Source organism: Peromyscus eremicus, chromosome 15 (genome assembly GCF_949786415.1).
Source record: "Peromyscus eremicus chromosome 15, PerEre_H2_v1, whole genome shotgun sequence".
NCBI classification, from domain to species: domain Eukaryota; kingdom Metazoa; phylum Chordata; class Mammalia; order Rodentia; family Cricetidae; genus Peromyscus; species Peromyscus eremicus.
In genome coordinates, this window is record NC_081431.1 from 37171268 (window position 1) to 37192725 (window position 21458).

The window sequence follows — 21458 nt, forward strand, 5'->3', positions numbered from 1 at the left end:
TGACACAAAATATTCAGGAAATCTGGAACACTATGAAAAGACCAAACCTAAAAAAATAAGAATAGAAGGAGAAGAATCCCAGCTCAAAAACCCAGAAAATATATTTAACAAAATCACAGAAGAAATTTTTCCTAACCCAAAGAAGGATATGCCTATAAAGGTACAAGAAGCGTACAGAACACCAAATAGATTGGACCAGAAAAGAAAGTCCCCAAACCACATAATAATCAAAACACTAAACATATAGAACAAAGAAAGAATATTAAAAGCTGCAAGAGAAAAAGGCCAAGCAACATATAAAGGTAACCTATTAGAATTACACCTGACTTTTCAATAGAGACTCTAAAAGCCAGAAGAGCCTGTCTTATAGACTCTAAGAGACCACGGATGCTAGCCCAGACTACTATACCCAGCAAAACTTTCTTTTTTTTTTTTTTTAAAGATTTATTTATTTATTTATTATGTATACAGTGTTCTGTCTGCACGTATTCCTGCAGGCCAGAAGAGGGCACCAGATCTCATTACAGATGGTTATGAGCCATCATGTGGTTGACTGGGAATTGAACTCAGGACCTTTGGAAGAGCAAGCAGCGCTCTTAACCTCTGAGCCATCTCTCCAGCCCCCAGCAAAACTTTCAATCACCATAGATGGAGAAAACAAGATATCTCATGAAAAAGTCAAATTTAAACAATATCTATCCACAAATCCAACCCTACAGAAGGTACTAGAAGGAAACCTCCAGCCCAAGGAAGTGAACTCACACCAGCAAAACCCAAAGAAGGGAAACACACACACACACACACAACCAACAATAACAACAAAATAACAGGAATTAACAATCATTGGTCATTAATAGCGCTCAATATCAATGGACTCAATTCCCCAGTAAAAAGACACAAGCTAACAGAACAGTTTAAAAAAAAAAAAAAAAAACAGGATCCATCCTTCTGCACCATACAAGACATACAAGAAACACACCTCAACATCAAAGACAGACATTAGCTCAGAGTAAATGGTTGGAAAAAGATTTTCCAAGCAAATGGACCTAAGAAGCAACATGGTATAGCTATTCTAATATCTAACAAAAGAGACTTCAAACAAAATTTAATCAAAAGAGATGGAGAAGGACACTTCATACTCATTAAAGGAAAAATCCACCAATGTGACATTTCAATTCTTAATATCTATGCTCCAAATACAATGGCACTCACATTTGTAAAAGAAACATTATTAAAGCTTAAGTCATGCCAGGTGGTGGTGGCACACGCCTTTAATCCCAGCACTCGGGAGGCAGAGGCAGGCGGATCTCTGTGAGTTGGAGGCCAGCCTGGTCTACCAAGTGAGTTCCAGGAAAAGGCGCAAAGCTACACAGAGAAACCCTGTCTTGAAAAACCAAAAAAAAAAAAAAAAAAAAGAAAGAAAGAAAGAAAGAAAGAAAGAAAGAAAGAAAGAAAGAAAGAAAGAAAAGAAAAAAAGAAACATTGCTAAAGCTTAAGTCACACATCCTACCTCACACATTAATAGCGGGAGACTTCAACACCCCACTCTCACCAATGAACAGGTCATCCAGACAAAAACTAAACAGAGAAATAATGGAGCTAACAGACATTGTGAATCAAGTGAGTCTAACAGATATCTACAGAACATTTTACTCAAACACAAAAAAATATACCTTCTTCTCAGCACTTCACAGAACTTTCTCTAAAACTGACCACATACTGGGTTGCAAAGCAAGTCTCAACAGATACAAGAAAATTAAAATTCTATTTGTGTGGTGACCTCACCTGACCTTTAGATAAGGAACAATTTCAGACCTGTGAGATTTGAGTGCTGTGTTAGGTCAGGATGTGTGCAACCAGCCTCATAAAGAAAATAGACTGCATATCTCAGCAATGCTACTCTCTAAACAAATCATGGGCCAATATGTAATCCACCCAGCACAGCACAGATATCAACCTACAGTAAACAGTTACATTCCAGTTTAAATTCAAAACCTGAAGACTATGGTTCTAATCTTGCCTTCTGGGATGCCAATGCAAAAGTTTTCCTTCATAGGGACAGGAAAAGCTCAATTCTGCATTTTATAATAATGCATTTGAAAGTTACTAAATTCATTATGTTTTGCATGTGCAATATCTGATTTAATTCTCACAACCAGCATAGCAGATAGAATGTATTACTCCTCCATTGTAAATGATGACAGAAAAAAAAAAAAGATAATTTACTCATAGCCAGCATCTGAACTCTGGGGTTCTGACCTCAGTACGTCATTTAACAGATACATGAGGGACAATACCTCGAATTCGTAGCTAGAGAGGTACAGATAGCACTCAGCCCCTGCCTTCTCAGAGTCTGTGCTTTGTGGCAAAGATGGGCATTGAACAAGTAATTACAAGTAAATGAAAAAGCAGAGAGCCTCTGAAGTGCAAGTTCCAGTCTACTAAAAGAACAACAGTGTAAAGTTTATTGTCTTATTAATATGAACTATCATGGTCAAATCTGTAAAAGCACCAATCATTCTAACACCACATAGATTTTATAAATTCAGGGACTATTTTCTAATCCCAACAGGTTTTGACAAAAAATTAATATTTAAATCAAATAAAGTTCAATTAAAATCAATTATATAGTCACTCTTATTTTGAAATGAACAAAATGTAAAAATTGTCATTGCTTAAGTAAATACTCGAGTCCTGATCATTTTAATTACAAGATGGTTATTTCATGTAAATATTTCTATGATAGACAGATAAGTCTCACACTATAGAATACAGAATGTTCTGGCTGTGGTAGCCAGAACCACAACACTTTAATCCCAGCACTTGGGAAGCAGAAGTAGGCAGATTTCTCTGAGTTGGAAGCCAGCCTGTTATACATACAAGTTCCAGGCCAGCCAGAGCTACACAATGAGGCCCTGTCTTTTTAAAACAGAATACAGTATGTGCAAAGTCATTTCTCGGTTCATTTAGAGATAGTCTGACGTGGCCATAAGCAGAGACATTCTGGTGTCTGATCAGCTATGTCTGCACATCAGCTCTCACACATCGCTGGGCAGCTTTCTTGGCTCCTAAGTCCAAGTTCTTCACCAGTAAAAGGTGATTAAACAGTGGGCAGACCACAAAGAGTCTCTTGGAAGATTAAATGAATGAATGTAAGCAAAGTGCTTAGCCTCTGGAATCTCAAAATTGTCTGCCTGGTTGTAGACACAGAAAGGAGAAACAGCAAATGTGTGGTGTGTGGATGGACTTGATGTTAGGGAGCCAGAATCAGAAGGCCACTAGAGAGCGCCTAAGTCAGCAGAGGGGGCAGATCCAGGCAGTCTCAGGAAAGGGCCCATCCTGGGAGGCAGAACTGCAAATGGAAGCTGACAGCCAGTAATTAGAGCTAATTCGTGTTTGGGAGGAAAGAACAGCAATGTGGACAATTAAAGCGATTTTTCCCCATGCCTCAGCAACACCGAAAACACATCTCTGGAGGGAGGAGACCTTCACCTACCACTTGTTTGCCCTCCCGCAGCGTGATCAGCCTCTTCCTCTACCAACAGGTACAGCCTCTGGGTGACAGAAAGCCACAACCGGAAAGGGACCCTGATGTTACCGAAACCGGTGGTTTTCAAGTCTTTAAGCCACAAAAGCCTTTTCTTAAACGGAAAGTATGAATGGAGACGTGGAAGCATGTCGCTACTTAGGCTTCTGAGGAAATGTGGTCCCCGAGGCCAGCAGCTGTGGTCTCTACTTCCCACCCACATCCCCACCACAGGTCCTAAAGCATCGTCTGAGAGCCACAGATAACGACCTTCTCCTCCACTCTACAGCAGAAACTGAAGGTCAGGAAGCAGGAGGACTCCCGTGTACTCCAGGGGAAGCAGGCCAAGCTAGAACTGAATACAACCAGTTTTCTAACGGCCAGTCAGATCCTCGACCAACAGTTTGCCAGTTTCTTGACTCACACACCGAAAAGGAAGAGGATACAAACTGCTTCAAGAGAACGTGCCTCCTCACAAGAACAAAACACAGATGGGAGGCTGGTCATCCATGCAGTGGGGGCACTGAGGGCCTAAACCCTGCTAATCCACATTTGAACAGGACATGGCCTTCATCACTGACTAGAGCTACCAAACAAGGTTGTGGTTTTTTTAAACATTAAAACAAATTAAGGCCAAAAAAAAAAAAAAAGTCCTGGAAGAAAGGCAGGCATCACAGGAAATGCCTAGCAGACTCACATTCACAGCCAGGCTGCATATGAATGCACGCAGTTCTGCTGGGGAGGAAGCTTAAGCCCCATTAATGAGACTGTGGGGGAATGAAAACAGAGAGGGAACACCTGACAGAATTTACTGCAGTGACTAATGCATTGGTTAGAGTCTCCTGATGCCCAGCATGATTTATGTTCTGGTCACAGCACCAGCTCAGATCGTCCAGTTATACTTTGAGGCATCTATATTTGAAAACCAAAGGTCAGGTCAAGTGCTTCCTCTTTGGAACTCTATGTTGCATGGTTCAAGGTTCAAATCAGCACATGTAAATTATTGTCTAAAGTACTGTAACTTTCCTCCATTTGAGACACCAGTGATAGACAGTGACAGCCCTCAAAACTCCGCATAATCCTGCATCTATGTGGACAGCTAAGGAGACTGGCAAGAATCTGGACACACTGAAGCCCACGACACTCGACTACCTAGTATGGACATCCCAGCACTCAGGACAGCATTTTGACCTTTCCAGTCCATAAAAGGAGGGTTTATAGTACTCAGAGGTAAGGTTGCCAGATCTGACACATATTATTTCCCTGCCTTATCTGTCCCGCATTCCTTACACGTTGTCTCACCTTCTCCAGTTCGAACACAGCGCCGGTGTGCGGCTGGATGAGCCCTTGCTGGCAGTACTGCAGGGCTGAGGACATGCTCTTGGAAAACAGTGCAAAGTCCTGGTGTTGGTAGCGACCCCAGTACAGGCCCATGGCAGAGATGTTCTTCAGGAGCAGCAGATTGCTGGGCAGAGAGGCGATGTTTCCTCCAGCGAATCCCAACACCACAATCCTGCCTTCCCATGCCAGGCTGAGGGAAAGCAGGAAGGGAGAAAGGTAATAAGAAGCGATGGACAGGGCTGGGAAGATGGCTCAGTCAGTAAAGTGCTGGTAGCGCAACCATGAGAACCTGAGTTCTGATTCCCAGCAGTCACACAAAAATCGAGGCTTGGTGGTGTACCCATAATCCCAGCACTGGGGATCCCTAGGCAGCCAGACTAACTGAGATGGTAACCTCGGGGTTCAGTGGGAGACCCTGTCTCGAAAAATCAGGTGGAGAGCAATAGAGGAAGAGACCCAACATCATCAACCTCTGGCCTCCACACAAGCATATATGGGCAAGCACACCACCTCTAACATGTACATATACACACATACAACACAGACACACACACACACACATACACACACAGAGAGAGAGCAATGAACATGTATACTCATCAAGATGGCTACTATAAAAAAAGAAAATTATTATTAGTAAGGATGTGGAAAAATTGAGATCCTCAAGTCCCATAGGTGGGATTTATTTCAAAATGGTGGGGGGATCTACTATGAGAAATAGTATGAAGTTCCCTCACAAATATAAAAACACACTCAGTAACTCTATTCCTGGTATAGTTAAAAGAACTGAAAGCAGACCACTGAGAGTCCTCTGTGCACACCTGTGTCTGTGACAGCATCATTCCCAAATAGCCAAGGGATAGAAACAAGCCAAGCATCCTCACCAGATGAAAGGATAAACACAAACATCCACGCGCACACATGGAATGGTATCCCACCTCTGCAAGGAAGGAAATCCTGTCACATGCTGGGACACTGTGCTTTAGAATCGAGGCTGTCCCTTGTTGTGTAATAATCTTTTTGTACACTGTGAATATGCGTCAGCCACTCTGATTGATTAAATAAAAAAGCTGAACGGCCAATAGCTAGGCAGGATTTTTCAGGCCAGAGAGAATGCTGGGACGAAGAAGGGCGGAGTCACCAGCCAAAAAATGAGAGAGAGCAAGACAGACACACAGGACAGGTAAATGCCACAAGTCAAGCAGCAACACGTAGATGAATAAAAATGGGTTAGTTTAAGTTATAAGAGCTAGTGGGACAAGCCTAAGGTATCGGCCAAGCTTTCACAACTAATAAAGTCTCTGTGCCATGATTTGGGAGCTGGCAGGTGGGACAAAGAAAGCCCAACAGCACTCTCTTCAACTGTGGAAGGATATTGGTTATCAACAAATGTCACTCCATGGGTTGTGTTTCAGGACGACTCGGCTTGAAGATTTTGAACTTAGGCAGCAGCAATATGACAGATGATGGCATAAGCAGTCACTTCAAACAAAGACACTCCTTAAGACATGGTACTTCTTTATAGAGTTCTGAATAATCGATAAAAATTCCCAACTTTTCTATAGCCCATTGTGAAAAGTACCATAGAGTATGTATACTCCACATGAATTATTACAAAAAAGCAAGAGCAACTTTGCATGGGTCTTTGAAAGAAGAGATGTGTGTGGTTGTTTGGGTTTTGTTTGTTTGGTTGTTGTTGTTTTGTTTTTCTTCTTCAGAAGGGAAATGCGAAGCTGTTTTCAAAACACAATTATCCAGGAGGCAAGATGGAAGGCAGGAGAGGAGTAGTCCACTTGGTCTCTGCACCCCGCCTGCTTCTTCTCTAAGCACAGGACCAGCACCTTGAGTGATTAGCAGTGTCCGCATGCCTGCTTCCCAGCTCAGGGGATTCCTTCTAGATTCTTTCCAGGGCTAACTGGATTCCTTCTGTGGCCAGGCTGCTCTCTCTGCTCTTGCTTTGCTACTTCAAACTAAGATAAACTACAAAGCATGGATGTGAAAAACGAAACCAGGCCAGGTTTGGTGGCTCACGCATGCTTGTAATCTCAGCACTCAGGAGGGAGGGGATCAGGAGTTCAAGGCCAGGCTTGGCTACAGAGTGAGTGTCAGAACAGCATAGCAAATATCCTGTCTTGAGAAACCCAGGAGGAGAGGGAAGGGGAGAGGATAGGTAGGAGCAAGGCTCTCAGAGAATACCAGAATCCCTGGTGGACACACAAAGAAACTAGTAAGATAGAACAGTCCCACCAAGCCTCCAGTGACACACAGTTACTCAGAAAAACCAAGGAAGCACACAGTTAGCTGCTGCGGGGCCGACACCATCAAACGAGCTTGTGCCTTGGTGCCTAATCATCTGGGGAATGGGGAACTGCCGCCACAGCAATCCTAACATCTGAACAATGATCTCCCCAGAACCCTGCAACCCCCATATATTTAAAGCATTAGTGGGGGGGCCGGGGAGCTGGATTTAACACATGGATCATTTCTAAAGTCTTTGGCATTGCCAACTGGAGAGTCTGCAGTCATTTTTTGAATATTTTCCAGTTGGGTATTTTGTTTTTACTATATTTAAGCATTTCCTGATTTTCTCTGCTTCTGTTCCTTGTCACCCACCCACTCAGCTATTCTCGTTGACGCTGATGCCTACAGGAGACGTGAGCAGCAAAGACAGGGAGAAGCCAAGGCAGGAGTTAGAGACGCAGGAAGGTTCTGCGGAGCCCCAGCTCTAGCCATTCTGGACAGAGCACGGCACGTACCTGCGGAGAGACTGCAGGAAGACATCTCCTCCCACCATGTCAATGGCCACATTCACCCCACCGCTGCCCACCAGCCTCTTCACGGCATCCTTCAGGCTGTCCTGGCTGTAGTTCACGCTGGACTGTGCACCCCTCTGCATCGCCAGCTTGCACTTCTCGTCGCTGCCAGCTGCAGCTATGACCTGAAGGAAAACACAAGATGTCCAACAGTCCAGATCATGTCTTAGGAGGGGTACATCCTACCAACCTAGACTCCAGCCAAAGCGCTTCTCAAGGGATGCCTCCTGCCGTAGCACTAGCCTTGGTCCCAACACTGACAGCACCTCACAGGCCCCTCCACGTACCATAAGTTCTAAGGTCGACAGTTCGAGGAACCCCACATGTCTAGTTAGATGGTTTAAAAAGCAATGAAAGTTTTCTCCAACTCCAAATGAAAACCGCCATTTAATGAGCACCCACCATGAGCCACACAGTAAGAACACAAGCTGGACATCACACTTGGAGTCAAGAAAGCTAGATGCAGTGCATGGCAGGGAAGGAGAGAAGCTCCACAAGCACAAACCAGAGATAGCCAGTCTAGATCTTGAAGGTCAGGAAAGGATCCCCAGAGGGTGAACATACACCAGTGGGAATTCCTGAAGTCAGACAGACCAGGGTTCAAATCCTGGCTCTTCTACTCACCAGCTGAGTCACCTTGGACAAATTTCTCAGGAAGAACTAACGACACATCGTGTTGCTATTTTTCAGGCACTATTCTAAATGCCTTACGTGTAGTAATAACTCATTTATTCATGATGGCTCAATGAAACACACACCATTAGCTCTATGTTATTGATGAAGAAACTGAGGCAAGTTAAGAGATGTTAAGTAAATTATCCAAGGAAGACCACACAGCTGAGACCCAAATCCAGGTAACTCGCTTAACCAGGCTCTACACACTTAACCTCCACACTGTCTGGCAGCTTCTCCGGGTCTCAGCTACCTCAAATCAGCGGAAGAAAACTTACTTCTACAGGTAAGTGGAACCCTGAATACAAAGCCCCTCCCTGCCGGCCCCCCCCCCCCCCCCCCCCGCCATAAGTTGCAGCCATGGTCAGATACGGAATCGCTTCCTCTATTTAAACTTCAGAGGAACGTTATGGGGAAGGCATACTGCTGCCACTCCGTTACTGCCGAGGTGCAGGCTCACAGAGATTAAGCAATCAAGCCGTGGTTGGCCGAAGAACACTGCAAAGCCAGTACTGCCTTACTCCAAATGAAAACTGCTTCTTACCCATAAGGATACAGTGCATGCTTTTCCTGCTTTATCATCCTCGGGGGAATCCATGCCTAAGGCTAAGGCCCAAGACAGAGGACACAGGTGTGTGGCAAGTCCAGGATCTGGAAAGTCCCAAAGCTGCAAGTACTGAAGTGTCACCTAGAGGTGCCTTGTCAGTGAGAACACCACAAAGTCCAAGGTGATGCTCAGAATCTGCACTTGCGGAGCCTGGAGGCGATTTTGGTGTGACTGTTAGTTGGGGGCCTTTTCTTGTTATTTTAAAGAGGGTGGCTTTCCTGGTCTCTTTGAGACAGGATATTGCTATGCACTGCAGGCTGGACACTAGCTCTCCATTCTCTTCCCCGTCTTCTGATTCTGGGAATAATGGGAATATACCACCACCCCTGGGTATAAAGCTTAATTTTCTCTTTTTTGTTTTCCATTTTTATGGTGCTGGGGATTGAGCCCGAGGCCTTACACATGCCAACCAATTGCTCTACCACTATGTTAGGCCTGCTAAGCCATGCCTGCGTTTTGACTCCAGCCTGTCTCACGAGCACAGGTGTGGAACTATCTATTTGCGGTATCTTGACGGCACTCAAAAGACTTTCAGATTTAAGTACTGCAAGTGCGGATGTTTGCGTTAGGGATATTGCACTGCTTCTTACCCATAAGGATACAGTGCAGACTCCATCACAGCGGTACGTGCCTATAAATCCATCTGTCTAGAAGGCTGAAGCAGGAGACTCAAGATTCTGAAGCTAGCCGAGGTGATGGAGTAACACCCAGTCTCACTATAATTGCCTCATTCTACTGACCACTTTCAACTCTTTGTAAACTCATTTCAGCATTATCATGTAGTATGTGTGATGGTTAAATTCTCTTTGAGTTAGATATGCCAGCTTCTTTGTTAATTGCAGACCTCTGTGAGTTCAAGGCCAGCCTGGTCTACAGATTGAGTTCCAGGACAGCCAGGGCTACACAGAGAAATCCTGTCTCAAAAAAATAAAAACAAAAAAAATTGTACTCAGATACTGAAGAACATCAGTGCCTATAAAGGATTCCAAACTCACCCGTTATAACCATTTGGAAGTGAAAGCTACTTCCAAGTGCTCCCCAGCACACCCCCTAAAACAGCACAGTTTACTGAGGGCTATTCCCACACAGGGCCATGGTGAGCAGACACCAGACTAGGACCAGGTAGCTGATCCCATGTACAAATTGTCGCCAGGTCTCAGTGAGGCCTGCAGTAAATGACTTTCTCTCTTGGTGCTTCCCTTTCTTGATCTGTGAGGTAGAGATAATAAACACTTAGAGAGCTCATTTCCCAGGGGTAGCATGAGGATCAAGTTCAGATAATTGCTTTGGAGGCCCTCTGGAAGGAGTACGCAACACTGTGGAGAGAAGGTGTGATCAAATGCCCTCTGCCAAGTAGGGTACATGGAAACATTCTTCACTTTTGTTTTCATTTACTTATATTTTAAAGTACTTTCTGCTCCAAAAGAAAACAGAGCTCAGATGAATTTTAATATCTGAAGTGAAGCAAATTTTTCTATTGAATCTCTTAGAACTAAATAAGTAGTATAATTTTTATCTTCTTAAGAAATGCTAAACAGACATGATCTCTCCCCCTAAGAGAGCTAAAAGCCCTTTCTGAAAACATGAAATGTGCTAATATTCCATAAGCAACCTCGAATCCCTAAGGTTGTTTGTTCTCAGATCTCACATCTCTTTTCACAAGGAAACCAAGGTGAGAAAGGAGAGATGCCACCCGAGGCACCAAACACCATCAACTTCTGTTTCTAAGCTCAGGCTCACCATCCTAGCCCCATGAGCCAGAGGAACCTTGCACTCAAAGTGGCCAAAACAGTTCTCCATTTCCTCCTGCGCTCTCCGTCTCAATAAATAGCAATTCCAAAAGTTAACTTGGCTTCTCTCTTCCCACTCAATGTCTAACAATAACAAGACTCATTAAAGAAACGTACTGACACACCATACTTCTGATAGGCATGATGCACATAGACTCTCAATATTCCCAGCAGCTCTAGGGAAGCAAAATCTTACAAATGAGGCAATGGATGCTCTTAAGCTGGAAGCAGAGCTGGGATGTGAACCTCCCTGCAATACATTTAAAGCCTTCCTCTGACTGGTAGGATGCTCTCTGGTCTTTGAAATCTCTATTTTTTTCCCACTTCAGTGATCTCAACTGCCTTGGTCCAGGTATCATAACCTCTAGCCTAGACAATGCACCTGCCCCTCTGTCTCCATCACCTCTGACCTTACCTCCATCCCTCACCCCACAGCCACTACAGTGAACTTGAAATGCAAAGGCACTGCAGGAAATGGTAGTGAGGGCCTGCAATTCCAGCAAAGCAGGAGAATTCTAGCTGCAAGCTGGTCTAGACCACACAGCAAGGTCTTGCTTCAAACAAAACAAAACTAAAAGTGAGGATAATAATGTCATTTTCCTACTTTAAATTCTCAATAACCCCCTCCCCCAATAGTCTCCAATAAACATTTAAATATTTCAGGTATGAAAAAGGCCCTTGTGATCCCATCATGCCTGACTAGCGTTACCTCTTCCCCATTCCACTGCAGTCCTTTGTTCCAGAGATACCACTGGCCATTCCCTGCATGCATGGTGCTTCTTCCTTTTTCTTGGTCTTCAACCATGTTGTCCCACCACTAAAATGGCCTTAACCTGCCCTCACATTCTTCTGTTCAACTGATACCCGTTCTTCAGAGGTCATCTGAAATGTCTATTTCCTCATAGAAGTCTTTCTCTGGCCCCTGCAGCCCCAGAGAGGCACCTGTAGAGACTTTTATTCATTCCTTCATTACTTGACTCAGGAAATAGCTCTTGACTATATACTATGTTCCAGGTACCATGATAGCTGCTGGGACTAGTTATGAACCATGCAGACATTTCCCTTGCCTTCATGAGGATTACAGTCCAGGAGAAGGGAAGACATTGACCCACAATGGCCCAAATACGGAGCCATCACACGGTGAGGTATGTACTGAGAAACAGAAGCATAGGGTAGTACAAGATCATACAGAAATAGTAGGGAGGAAAGACTGACCTAGCCTGAGGACAGAGATACTGCCCTGAAGAGGTGACATGAGATTGAATCTGAGTAAGAGGGAGACAGTTTGGAGCACTACAGGTAGAGAAAAGTGCATCTGCAGAGGCCATGGTGGGAGGCAGCCCTTGCCAGGTTCCAGTACCTGAAGGGCCAAGTGGTGCACTGCTAGGTCTCCCCTTAGCAGAAAGGCGCCCAGATGGCAAGACTGTACTCTAAGTACTGTCTGTCCCCAGTGCCCTTCCCATGATACTTGATAAGTGAATTAATGTAGTTTATGCCTAAACACTGGAGTTAGTTTGAATGGGGACTCGAACATGCAAATACCTTGGCCCGGAGAACGTTTGTCGCCACATCTATCACTGCAAGGCCTGTGGCTCCAGCGGCTGCTGTCACTAAAACAGTCTCTCTGTGCCAAGGGAAGATGAACATTACTGCAGAAACCTTCAGAGCTCACCCTGGTAAGATTCCAGAGACACAGACGAGAGCATTGTAAAGCAAGAATGTTAGAGACCCTTTCATTCAAGCCTTCATGTAAATCTATTCTCCAGCCTTGAGGGGTGGTATACGCACATGACTTCAGGATCAATGCTAACTCTGTCCAGTTCTGAGGACTTTCCAGGAAAAAGATCTCTCAATCTCTCTAGACAGCCTCTCTCTCACAGCAGTAGCAACTGTTCCTCTGAGCAACCATACCACTCCGTGCTTCAGAAATCTCATCCTGTAACTATTCTCAACTAAACACTGCCTGATTCTAGAAGGCGGTGGTCATGGACCAGCCACTGTTCAGCTGAAGCTACCAGTTGGAGCAACCCTGAAGGCCAGCTCTCTGAACAGATTGAGAGCCAGTTTCCCAAGTCCAGGGAAGATTTCCGAAGTTTTAAGTTTAGAATATCCATAACCAGGCAGTGGTGGCACACAACTTTAATCCCAGCATTCATGAGGCAGAGGCAGACAGATCTCTGTGAGCTCAAGGCCAGCCTGGTCTACAGAATGAATTCCAGGACAGCCAGAGTAACACAGAGAAACCTTGTCTTGAAAACAAAATATAAATAAATACATAGTAAAATAAAATATCCTACTTGGCATAACCAATCAAGCCTCATAGAAACACAAACTACAAGCCTCACACAGGAAGTGAGTTTAAATAAACCAACTTCCGCCTAGGAATGATGGTAGAGGCCTATGATCCCAGCACTCAGAAGGCTGAGAATGAAGCCTTTGAATTTGAAGCTAACCTGGGCTATATAAGTTATCCCTGGCCAGCCTGGGCTACATAGCAAGACCCTGTCTCAAAAATCAGAAAATAAAATAAAATAAACCACTCTGTGAACTTGAAGTACTCCTATGAAGTGATCCTCAGAAGGGTCAGGTTCAAGAGAACTGCCTTTCCTAATTTCCATATTCCAAGTTCTACCATGCTGAGGCAAAAAGATGGCCCACAGCCAGTCCCCAGTATCAAGAAATCTCCTTTGCCTTTCCTCAACTTAAAGGAACTTGAGCTGAAGAGAAACAAGATGGGGGGAAGAACAAGAGGGGGGAGGTGAGGGAAAGAGAGGAAGGATAATGCTGTCTTGTTTAGGGTTTGGTTCCGGCTCTGAACCAGGATCTCATGTGGCTCACACCAGCATCTAACTCACTCTGCAGCAAGGACAGCCTTGGGTTCCTGATCCTCCTGCCTCTCTTCCCAAATGCTAGGAACACCAAGTGCACCACCAGGCTGGCTTCAGACAAGGTCCTGTCAGGTATTTCTAATATCAGAAAAAGGTACCACCTAGCCCTCTGCCTCCTACATCGTCCTTACCCAGGCTGGGTGCGGGCCCGATGCTCTAGAGCCAAAATAGCTGTGCCATAAGATACGGGTAGGACTGCAGCATCTTGTAGAGAGACGTTTTCTGGAATCCGCCACAGGGTCTACACAAAGAAAAAAACAGCAATATTTGGCAGACATATGTACCCGGCTACAGAGGCTGCTCAATAAACATGATTTGATTGGGTGAGTAATTTGCAATGGGAAACATGTGTCTATCATCACCTATTAAGGAGTACAGATCAGGACCAAGCAAGCCGGGGTGAGTTTAGGACTCAGGTGTATCAGACTTCAAACCCCTAAGGCTGGCATCTGCTCAAAAACGGAGCCAATTGAGGAAGAACAGACTGTAGGGGGGTCACAGATGAATTGTACTCTAGTGAAGTCGGATGGGAGCCTTATAACATGGCCCCACTAGGGGGCACCATTCACATCCTGCTCACCCCATACAGGGCTACTACCCTGGCTGGCTCTGTTCCCAGTGCAGACCACTTCCATAAGCTTTACAGGAAAACAGACCCATGATATCCAACTCAATGCGCCAAACCAGTTTTTCAACTATAACTCACTAAATAGGGTCCAAATGAATGGCCAGCCAGTTGCTCAGGCACTGGAAAAAAACAAAAAACAAAAAACTCTATACAAACAAAACTCTGTGCAAGGGCTGTCACACCAATATAGTTTAGCCTTTGAAAAAAAAAATAATAAACTGCTTGGCTAGAAGATATAATATAAGGATATAATATAATATAAGGAGGGTAGTGTGAGGAAGAGACACAGAAACTAAAAAGAACAAAGGAAAAGAAGAAATCTATGTGTCCATCAGTGCTGAGAGGTAGACATACCTTCTGGTCGGTGATACACTCTTCAGCCATAGCACTGAAGTTACTCACTCCAATAACTCGATCTCCCTGAGGGGGAAAGAACGTACGTTCAAAGGCATGGCCTTGCATTCCAAGACACACATCTCTGACCCATAAGACACAGCTTGGCCTTAACATCTATTCAGAGTTCATTTCTAGTTTAAAGACAAAACAGCAATTCTCTCAATACTGCCTCCAGGCTCCCAAGGCAATATGAGCACATTTTCCAGAACAGGGAGCTGGGGAAGGAAACCTTGGTAGGAACTAGAATCCTTGTGACTACTTTCACTTGAGACTCAAACTTAAAAATCCTTTATCCAAAACAATAAAATAAAAATAAAAATAAAAAATTTCTTTACTCTCTCAGTAACCGAAGACCAAGTGTTGTCTAATGTTCATAATAAAGAGTTTAATGAAGCCACCAAGACCCCCACCTCTTCATTCAGAATTCATTCTTTCCCTTCTGTTTTGAATTCCCTTGGTCACATGGCAAAGGCCAGGAGAAGCAAGACCTTCTGGGTACAAATGAAATTTGCACATCTTTCACAGCTACACACACATTCTGGGGTTTTAACCAATTTACCTTTTTCACAGTGGTGACATCTGTTCCTGTCTCCAGGACAGCCCCAGAAAACTCTATTCCTGGAACATTTAAAGATTAGGTTACCTTTGAAGACCAGCATCCTGGAGATAGGAAAACTCTGATCAAGAGGGCGCCTCATCTGCTCTTGGGAGTGACTAAGTTTTGAATGCCCATTGTTTTAACTCAAAACACAGGATAATGAGCATAAGATTTCATGGTCACAACACTAAGTTATGGCTATCCCGCTCTTGACCTAGATCATTTCAAGAATATCCAAAAGCACAGAGACTCACAGGTACACAGGTACTTTTGCCCCTGATCCCTGGGCCATTGGGCTCCTACACAACCCCAACTACAATGATCATCGAATTTTATTTATCTGCTGCCATGTCTCCTTTGCTGAACTACAAGGAGGTCCTCAGAGACATGACCTGTGTTTATTCAGACAGTACTCAGCTCAATAGGAGGAATTAGTGTCATCCACCCTTTCCCCATCTACCTCTGAAATTTCTTTCTTTTTATTTATTTATTTGGATTTTTGTTTGTTTGTTGTTTTGGGTTTTTGTTTGTTTGTTTTTTGGTTTTTTTTTTTTTGGTTGGTTGGTTGATTTTTTTTTTGAGACAGTTTTTCTGTGTAGCCCTGGCTGTCCTGGAACTCACTTTGTAGGCCAGGATGGCCTTGAACTCACAGAGATCCACCTTCCGAATGCTGGGATTAAAGGCATGCACCACCACTGCCTGGCCACTTCTGAAAGTTCTGAACCTAATAGCGATGCATTTCCTACTTTTTGTGCCAGGGGAATAACTTAATTGTGACATCTTCCTCTGGTCTATTCTTTCAGCAAATACAAAGAGAAGGAAATGGTTCCTGGCATTAAGACACAACCAAAAACCCCAACATAACAGTTGTGTCGCAATCTTGGAATCACTATAATCTTTATATTTATCTATATAGAATATGCATTGCTCCAAACACACTAAGCTCTACTTAGATCTCCTTAAATAAAGTCCAACAACAAAACCAGTTATTTATCCATGCATTAAAGGTCTAAAACTAACCAGACAGAGCATAATGGAAATCAGAGAGCGGGCTGCTAAGACACATCTAAACTTTTCCCTTCCTCTTCTTCCTTTTGAACCTTCAGCATTAGTTCCTTTGGGCTTGGGCAGATGAGGGTGCAGGTCTTAGCTGCAAGCATGTTTGTGATCCCTCAGTGGAAAAATAAAACCGAGGCAGCACCAAGAAGACAAAGGAGCAACTAGGGTTAACAGAACAGAACTCTGGTGAACACAACAATGTGTAAACAGCTGCGCATTTACTCATTTAAAAGTAGTTAGCGAGTGTCCTCAGCTGGCTGCGCCTGTCAACTTGACACAGCCCAGAAGTATCTGAGGGAATCTCAACTAGGGGACTGCCTCAGTCAGATCTGTCTGTGGGCGTGTCAGTGGGGCATTTTCTTGATTGCTAACTGATGTGGAAGAGTCCAGCCCACTGTGAGGGGTACCATCTCTGGGCAGATGGGCCTGGGCAATAGAAGAAGGATAGCTGAACATGCTTCGGTTCCTTCCCCAAGTTGATTTTGGTCAGGACTTTATCACAGCAACGGAAAATCTAACTACACCGCTGAGTGTCATCTATAAGCCAGGACAGTGCTAAGCTGGGGATACAATATTGGGTCTAACAAGCCTGCACGGGGAGGGTCATGAGGGAGTGACTCTAACAGTGATGGTGGCATACATAACAGAAACCTCACTGGTCAAGCCCGGCAGAGGGTGGGCAGGCGCGTCTGAGACGATAAATGAGGCTCTGAAAAACCTCAGGATCTTCTTTTCCTGGAGTAGTCCCGTGGTCCCCCATACTCACCAGGTATAAAGGGAAGAGAGGGTTTTTCCTGATACTGACCACGACAGACCAGAATATCGGCAAAGTTAATGCCACAGAAGTGAACATCAACTCTGACCTGCAAAGGATACACAGAACAACAAAACAGAGACAAAGTTCATTCGATAATAATCAATCCAAAAAGGGTTACTGAATGAATGACAACCATAGGAGCCAGAGTATCATAAAGCAAAATGCACAAAAGTGTCAGCCTTTGTGGACCTAAAAGTACAATAGAGAAGGCACCAACTAAATAATAATGAAGCCATACGTGGTCTTGTCATTCAGTCAGAATCTCATGCTGTAGCCCAGGCTGGCTTCAAACTTGGAATCTTCCCAGAATTATAAACCTGAACTACTATGCCTGGCTCATATGTGTTGAATTATAACTCAACATGAAGTATTAAAGATGGGGAAAAGCACATAACGAGGGTGTGTGACCCCTTGGAGAATGCCACGAAAAACTAGGAATATAACCCTTGAGCTAATAAAAGCAAAGAGTTAATGACTCAGACTTGCAAGTAAAAGTTTGGCACAGATAAAAGCAATGACACATAGCCGGCCGGTGGTGGCTCACACCTTTAATCCCAGCACTCGGGAGGCAGAGTCAGGCGGATCTCTGTGAGTTCGAGGCCAGCCTGGTCTACAGAGCGAGATCCAGGACAGGCACTAAAGCTACACAGAGAAACCTTGTCTCAAGAGAGGGGGGAAAAAAAGCAAATCCCCTGTATCAGAGACAAAAGAAAAACCCATGAGCCTAGAACATGAGGAAGAGAAAGAACAGGGCAGCGAGAGAGTAAGAGAACTACACTACACCAAGATTCTCAGGTATGAACTTAGGACCTTGGCCTTCATACTAGGAACAACAGGATGCCACTGAGGGGTTCTAAGCACAGACAACTATGGTCCAGACTTGAGCTGGAATCCTGGAGGACAGCCTAGAGCCCTGTCTTCTATGCTCTCGGCAAAGCCATCACTGAGACAACTGCAACCACAAGGCCAGGGTTTCTTTAAAACCGTGGTTCTCAACCTTCCTAATGCTGCAACCCTTTAATACAGTTCCACATGTGGTGGTGACCCCCCCCCAACTGCAAAACTGTTTCATTTCTACTTCATAACTGTAATTTTGCTGCTGTTATGAATCATAATGTAAATATCTGCTATGTGGGATATCTGACATGTGACCCCTGTGAAAAGGGGTCACCACCTCAACTCACAGGTTGAGAACAACTGCTCTAGGCCTTTGGAGGAGCCAGTGAGTCTCAAAAGGTGGTTGGTCCTGGACCATCTTTGGCATCCCCTGCGGATTTCTTAGAAACTCAAACTTCACCAGGTGCCTTTAATGAAAGCACCGAGAAGACAGAGCTGGATAGATCTCTGTAAGTTCCAGGCCAGCCTGATGTCCATGGTGAATTCCAGGCCAGCCAGAGATACATAGTGAGACTGTCTAAAAGATAAAAGAAAGCAAGTAAGAAACTCAGACTTTTAAACCACACCCCATGCTGAATCACACAGGAAGTCAAGGCTCAGCAGTCTGTCTGAACAGGCCCACATGACTCTGGTTCTCACTAGAGAACACATCCCAACAGGAGTTGGAATCCCAGAGGATGGCAGTTGGAATTCCAAACCAATGAAATTCACTTGTTTAAGTTTAGTATAGTGGCAGTGGGATGGTTAGAAGCCATTTTGTATCTACAAAAACCATCCATTTCTCTATTCTTTTTGGTTTTCAAGACAGGGTTTCTCTGTGTAACAGCCCTGGCTGTTCCGGAACTCACTCTGTAGACCAGGCTGGCTCCAATTCAGAGATCAACCTGCCTCTGCCTCCCAAATGCTGGGATTAAAGGTGTGCACCACCACCGCCCACAACATTTCTCAATTCTTTAGGCAGGTGCCACATGCCAGGGTCCATTTCAAACTCCAGGGGTTTAAGGGCAAATGAAAATAACATAAATACAGCTCTCACAAGCTAACTCCTTACAATACAATATAGCAGAGCTAAGGTGCCCAACCCTCAGCCTTTTGAAAATGGGAGTAGTTATTGACCAGTGGACAGCACTCCCATGTCTTCAAGCCACTGCTTTCTGGTCTTAAGAACCATTTAGCTGAGAGTAGTGAGGCATTTCTGCACTCTGGAGGCTGATGCAAGAAGATCTTGAGTTCAAGGTCAGCCTGAATTACATGGTGTGTTCGAAGAAGCACCAGTTCCCCCGGAAAGGATGATTCAAGATGAGCTCTGGGCACGTGAATCCGGATAAGCAGAGTGGCTGCTATCACATGCTCTTTCAAATAATCCATTTTAACCACCGGCTCCGTTTCGGTGACCTTTAGGGCTACAGCTGCATTTCTGTCTCCCATCTGCGATCCCTAACGTGAAGACACTTGCCTACTCCACCCTGTTTCTAGTTCTCATTCTGCATTATGTATTTGTCACATACTGTCACCGTGGTGGTCACTAGGCAAATCCAAGGTGACTTTCACATATCTGGGTAAGAGCCTCAACAGGAAAAGAATCCCATCCCAAATTACTGCAGGACAGCAGAGGGGCCCAGGCATGTATTCATTGGAGTTTGGGAGAGAGGGAAGGACAGAGAATTTGATACTGACGCTGAAGAGGGGCTAAGAAAAGAATAAGGGTCTTTTATCTGTATTGTTATGTAAAGTCGCGCATAAATCAGATGCTGTTTCTAAGGCAACTGCTCTGGAGCTTTCGAAAGGGGCCTATATGTGAGTTTTGAGAGACTGCTTCCTTGACACTTGTGGCCTTTCTGTGAACCATGAAAGGGCTTGACCTTCCAGCCCAGAGTGGGTGTGCACCCGTCTCCGGGTCACCCCTATGCTTGGGAACTAGGATCTTGACTTCAGCAGGAAGCCATCTAGTGCGTGGCTGAGATAGGCAGAGGTTTTTTACCATACGTGGAGGTATCCGGAGTCAGGCCTGTCACCCTACCTCTTGTGGCCCGACAGGGCGGGAGGCCACCTCTTCAGTGATCAGGGGATGCTTCAACTCGGCGCAGAGTGCGGCGCGGTAGTGCCGGCCTTGGCCCTGCGCCGCTCGCCTGCAAAGAAGATAAAGAGGGGCTGGTTTTCTCAGGCGTACCCGGGGGCCGGTACTGGGGGGCTCTGGGGAAGAGTCGGGCTTGCACCTGCAGAGCCACACCGGAGGGAGGTGCCGTGCACACAGCCGCGCCGCCATGACCAGCAGAAAGTCGCGAGGGGCGTGGCCAGCGCGTGGCAGGAAGAGCCCGGAGGGAGAGCGGAAAGGCGTCCGAGGACGCGCCCCCGGCGACCGGGCCACCCAGCGGACCGGTTCAGTCTGTCCGCACCGAAGACCGGCAGCCCCACCCTGCTTCTAAAGCTAGACCACGGGGCGCGCAGCCCCGGAGCCCGTCCTTGGTGCTGGAAAGCCAAAAGGAAGCATGAGGAAAAATGATTCAATTACCCCAGATTAACCTTTTTTTCAGACAGGGTCTCACTCTGTAGCGATCGCTGGCCTGGAACTCACTGTGTTGAGCAGACAGACCTAGAACATGTGATCTTCATAACTCTATTTCCTGGGTACTGGGGCATGTTAAATCGGTGTTTGGCGGCCGGTGGTGGTGGTGGTGCACAATTTAATCCCAGCACTCAGGAGGCAGAGGCAGACAGACCTCTGATTTAGAGGCCAGCCTGGTCTACAGAGTGAGTTCTAGGACAACCAGAGTTACACAGAGAAACCTTGTCTTGAAAAACAAAACAACAACAACAACAAAATCCATATTTGGCAACATTTCAGTAGTTGTTCTGGGGTTCTCTGTAAGAAGGAAGTCCTGAATGCGTAGGTGAAACTTTGATGTCTGCATTCGAAAGCCTTGCTACTAATTTTCTCACACAAGATTAATTATGATAAAACTAAACTGTTACTAATGATCTGGTGTTAACTGATCCTAAGCAAATCCAAAGAGAGTGTCCAATTAAAACCAAGCCAGCTGGGCACAGGCCTGTAATCCCAGGACCCAGGAGACAGAGACAAGAAAATCAAACATTCGAGTCAGCCAGAGCTACGTAGTGAGACCCTGTCTCAAGTAAAATTAAAAATAAACTAACCTGGTGACAAATGCCTTTAATCCCATCACTCCGAAGGCAGAGATAGGTGAATCCCTGTAAATTTGAGGCCAGCCTGATCTACATAGCCAGTTCCTGGCCAGCCAGCGCTACATGGTTAAACCATGTCTCAAAATATCAATTAATGAAAAAAATAAAGTCAGGCCAAAACTTAATGGTTTTCATGTTCCAAAGGCCTTCCTATATTAGGTTTAACATTTAGTAAATGTGATTCAGTGACCACATAATCCCTAGGTACATCGGTACACCCTG

The 21458-nt window shown here is 44.9% G+C and overlaps 1 protein-coding gene across 1 annotated transcript in view; it reads right to left on the reverse strand.

Moving 5' to 3' along the window:
* The window catches only part of LOC131925472 (quinone oxidoreductase-like protein 2), a 33647-nt gene extending 13320 nt beyond the window's left edge, over nt 1-20327 (reverse strand). The window contains exons 1-9 of the mRNA XM_059280817.1: nt 20249-20327; nt 20053-20161; nt 17085-17181; nt 15221-15279; nt 14620-14685; nt 13769-13878; nt 12292-12373; nt 7624-7805; nt 4829-5057 (exon numbers count right to left, since the gene is read on the reverse strand). Of these exons, the coding sequence (XP_059136800.1) occupies nt 4829-5057; nt 7624-7805; nt 12292-12373; nt 13769-13878; nt 14620-14685; nt 15221-15279; nt 17085-17181; nt 20053-20161; nt 20249-20298 (984 nt within the window). The 5' untranslated portion in view covers nt 20299-20327. The remainder of the gene's footprint in view (nt 1-4828; nt 5058-7623; nt 7806-12291; nt 12374-13768; nt 13879-14619; nt 14686-15220; nt 15280-17084; nt 17182-20052; nt 20162-20248) is intronic.
* Nucleotides 20328-21458: the final 1131 nt, after the last annotated feature.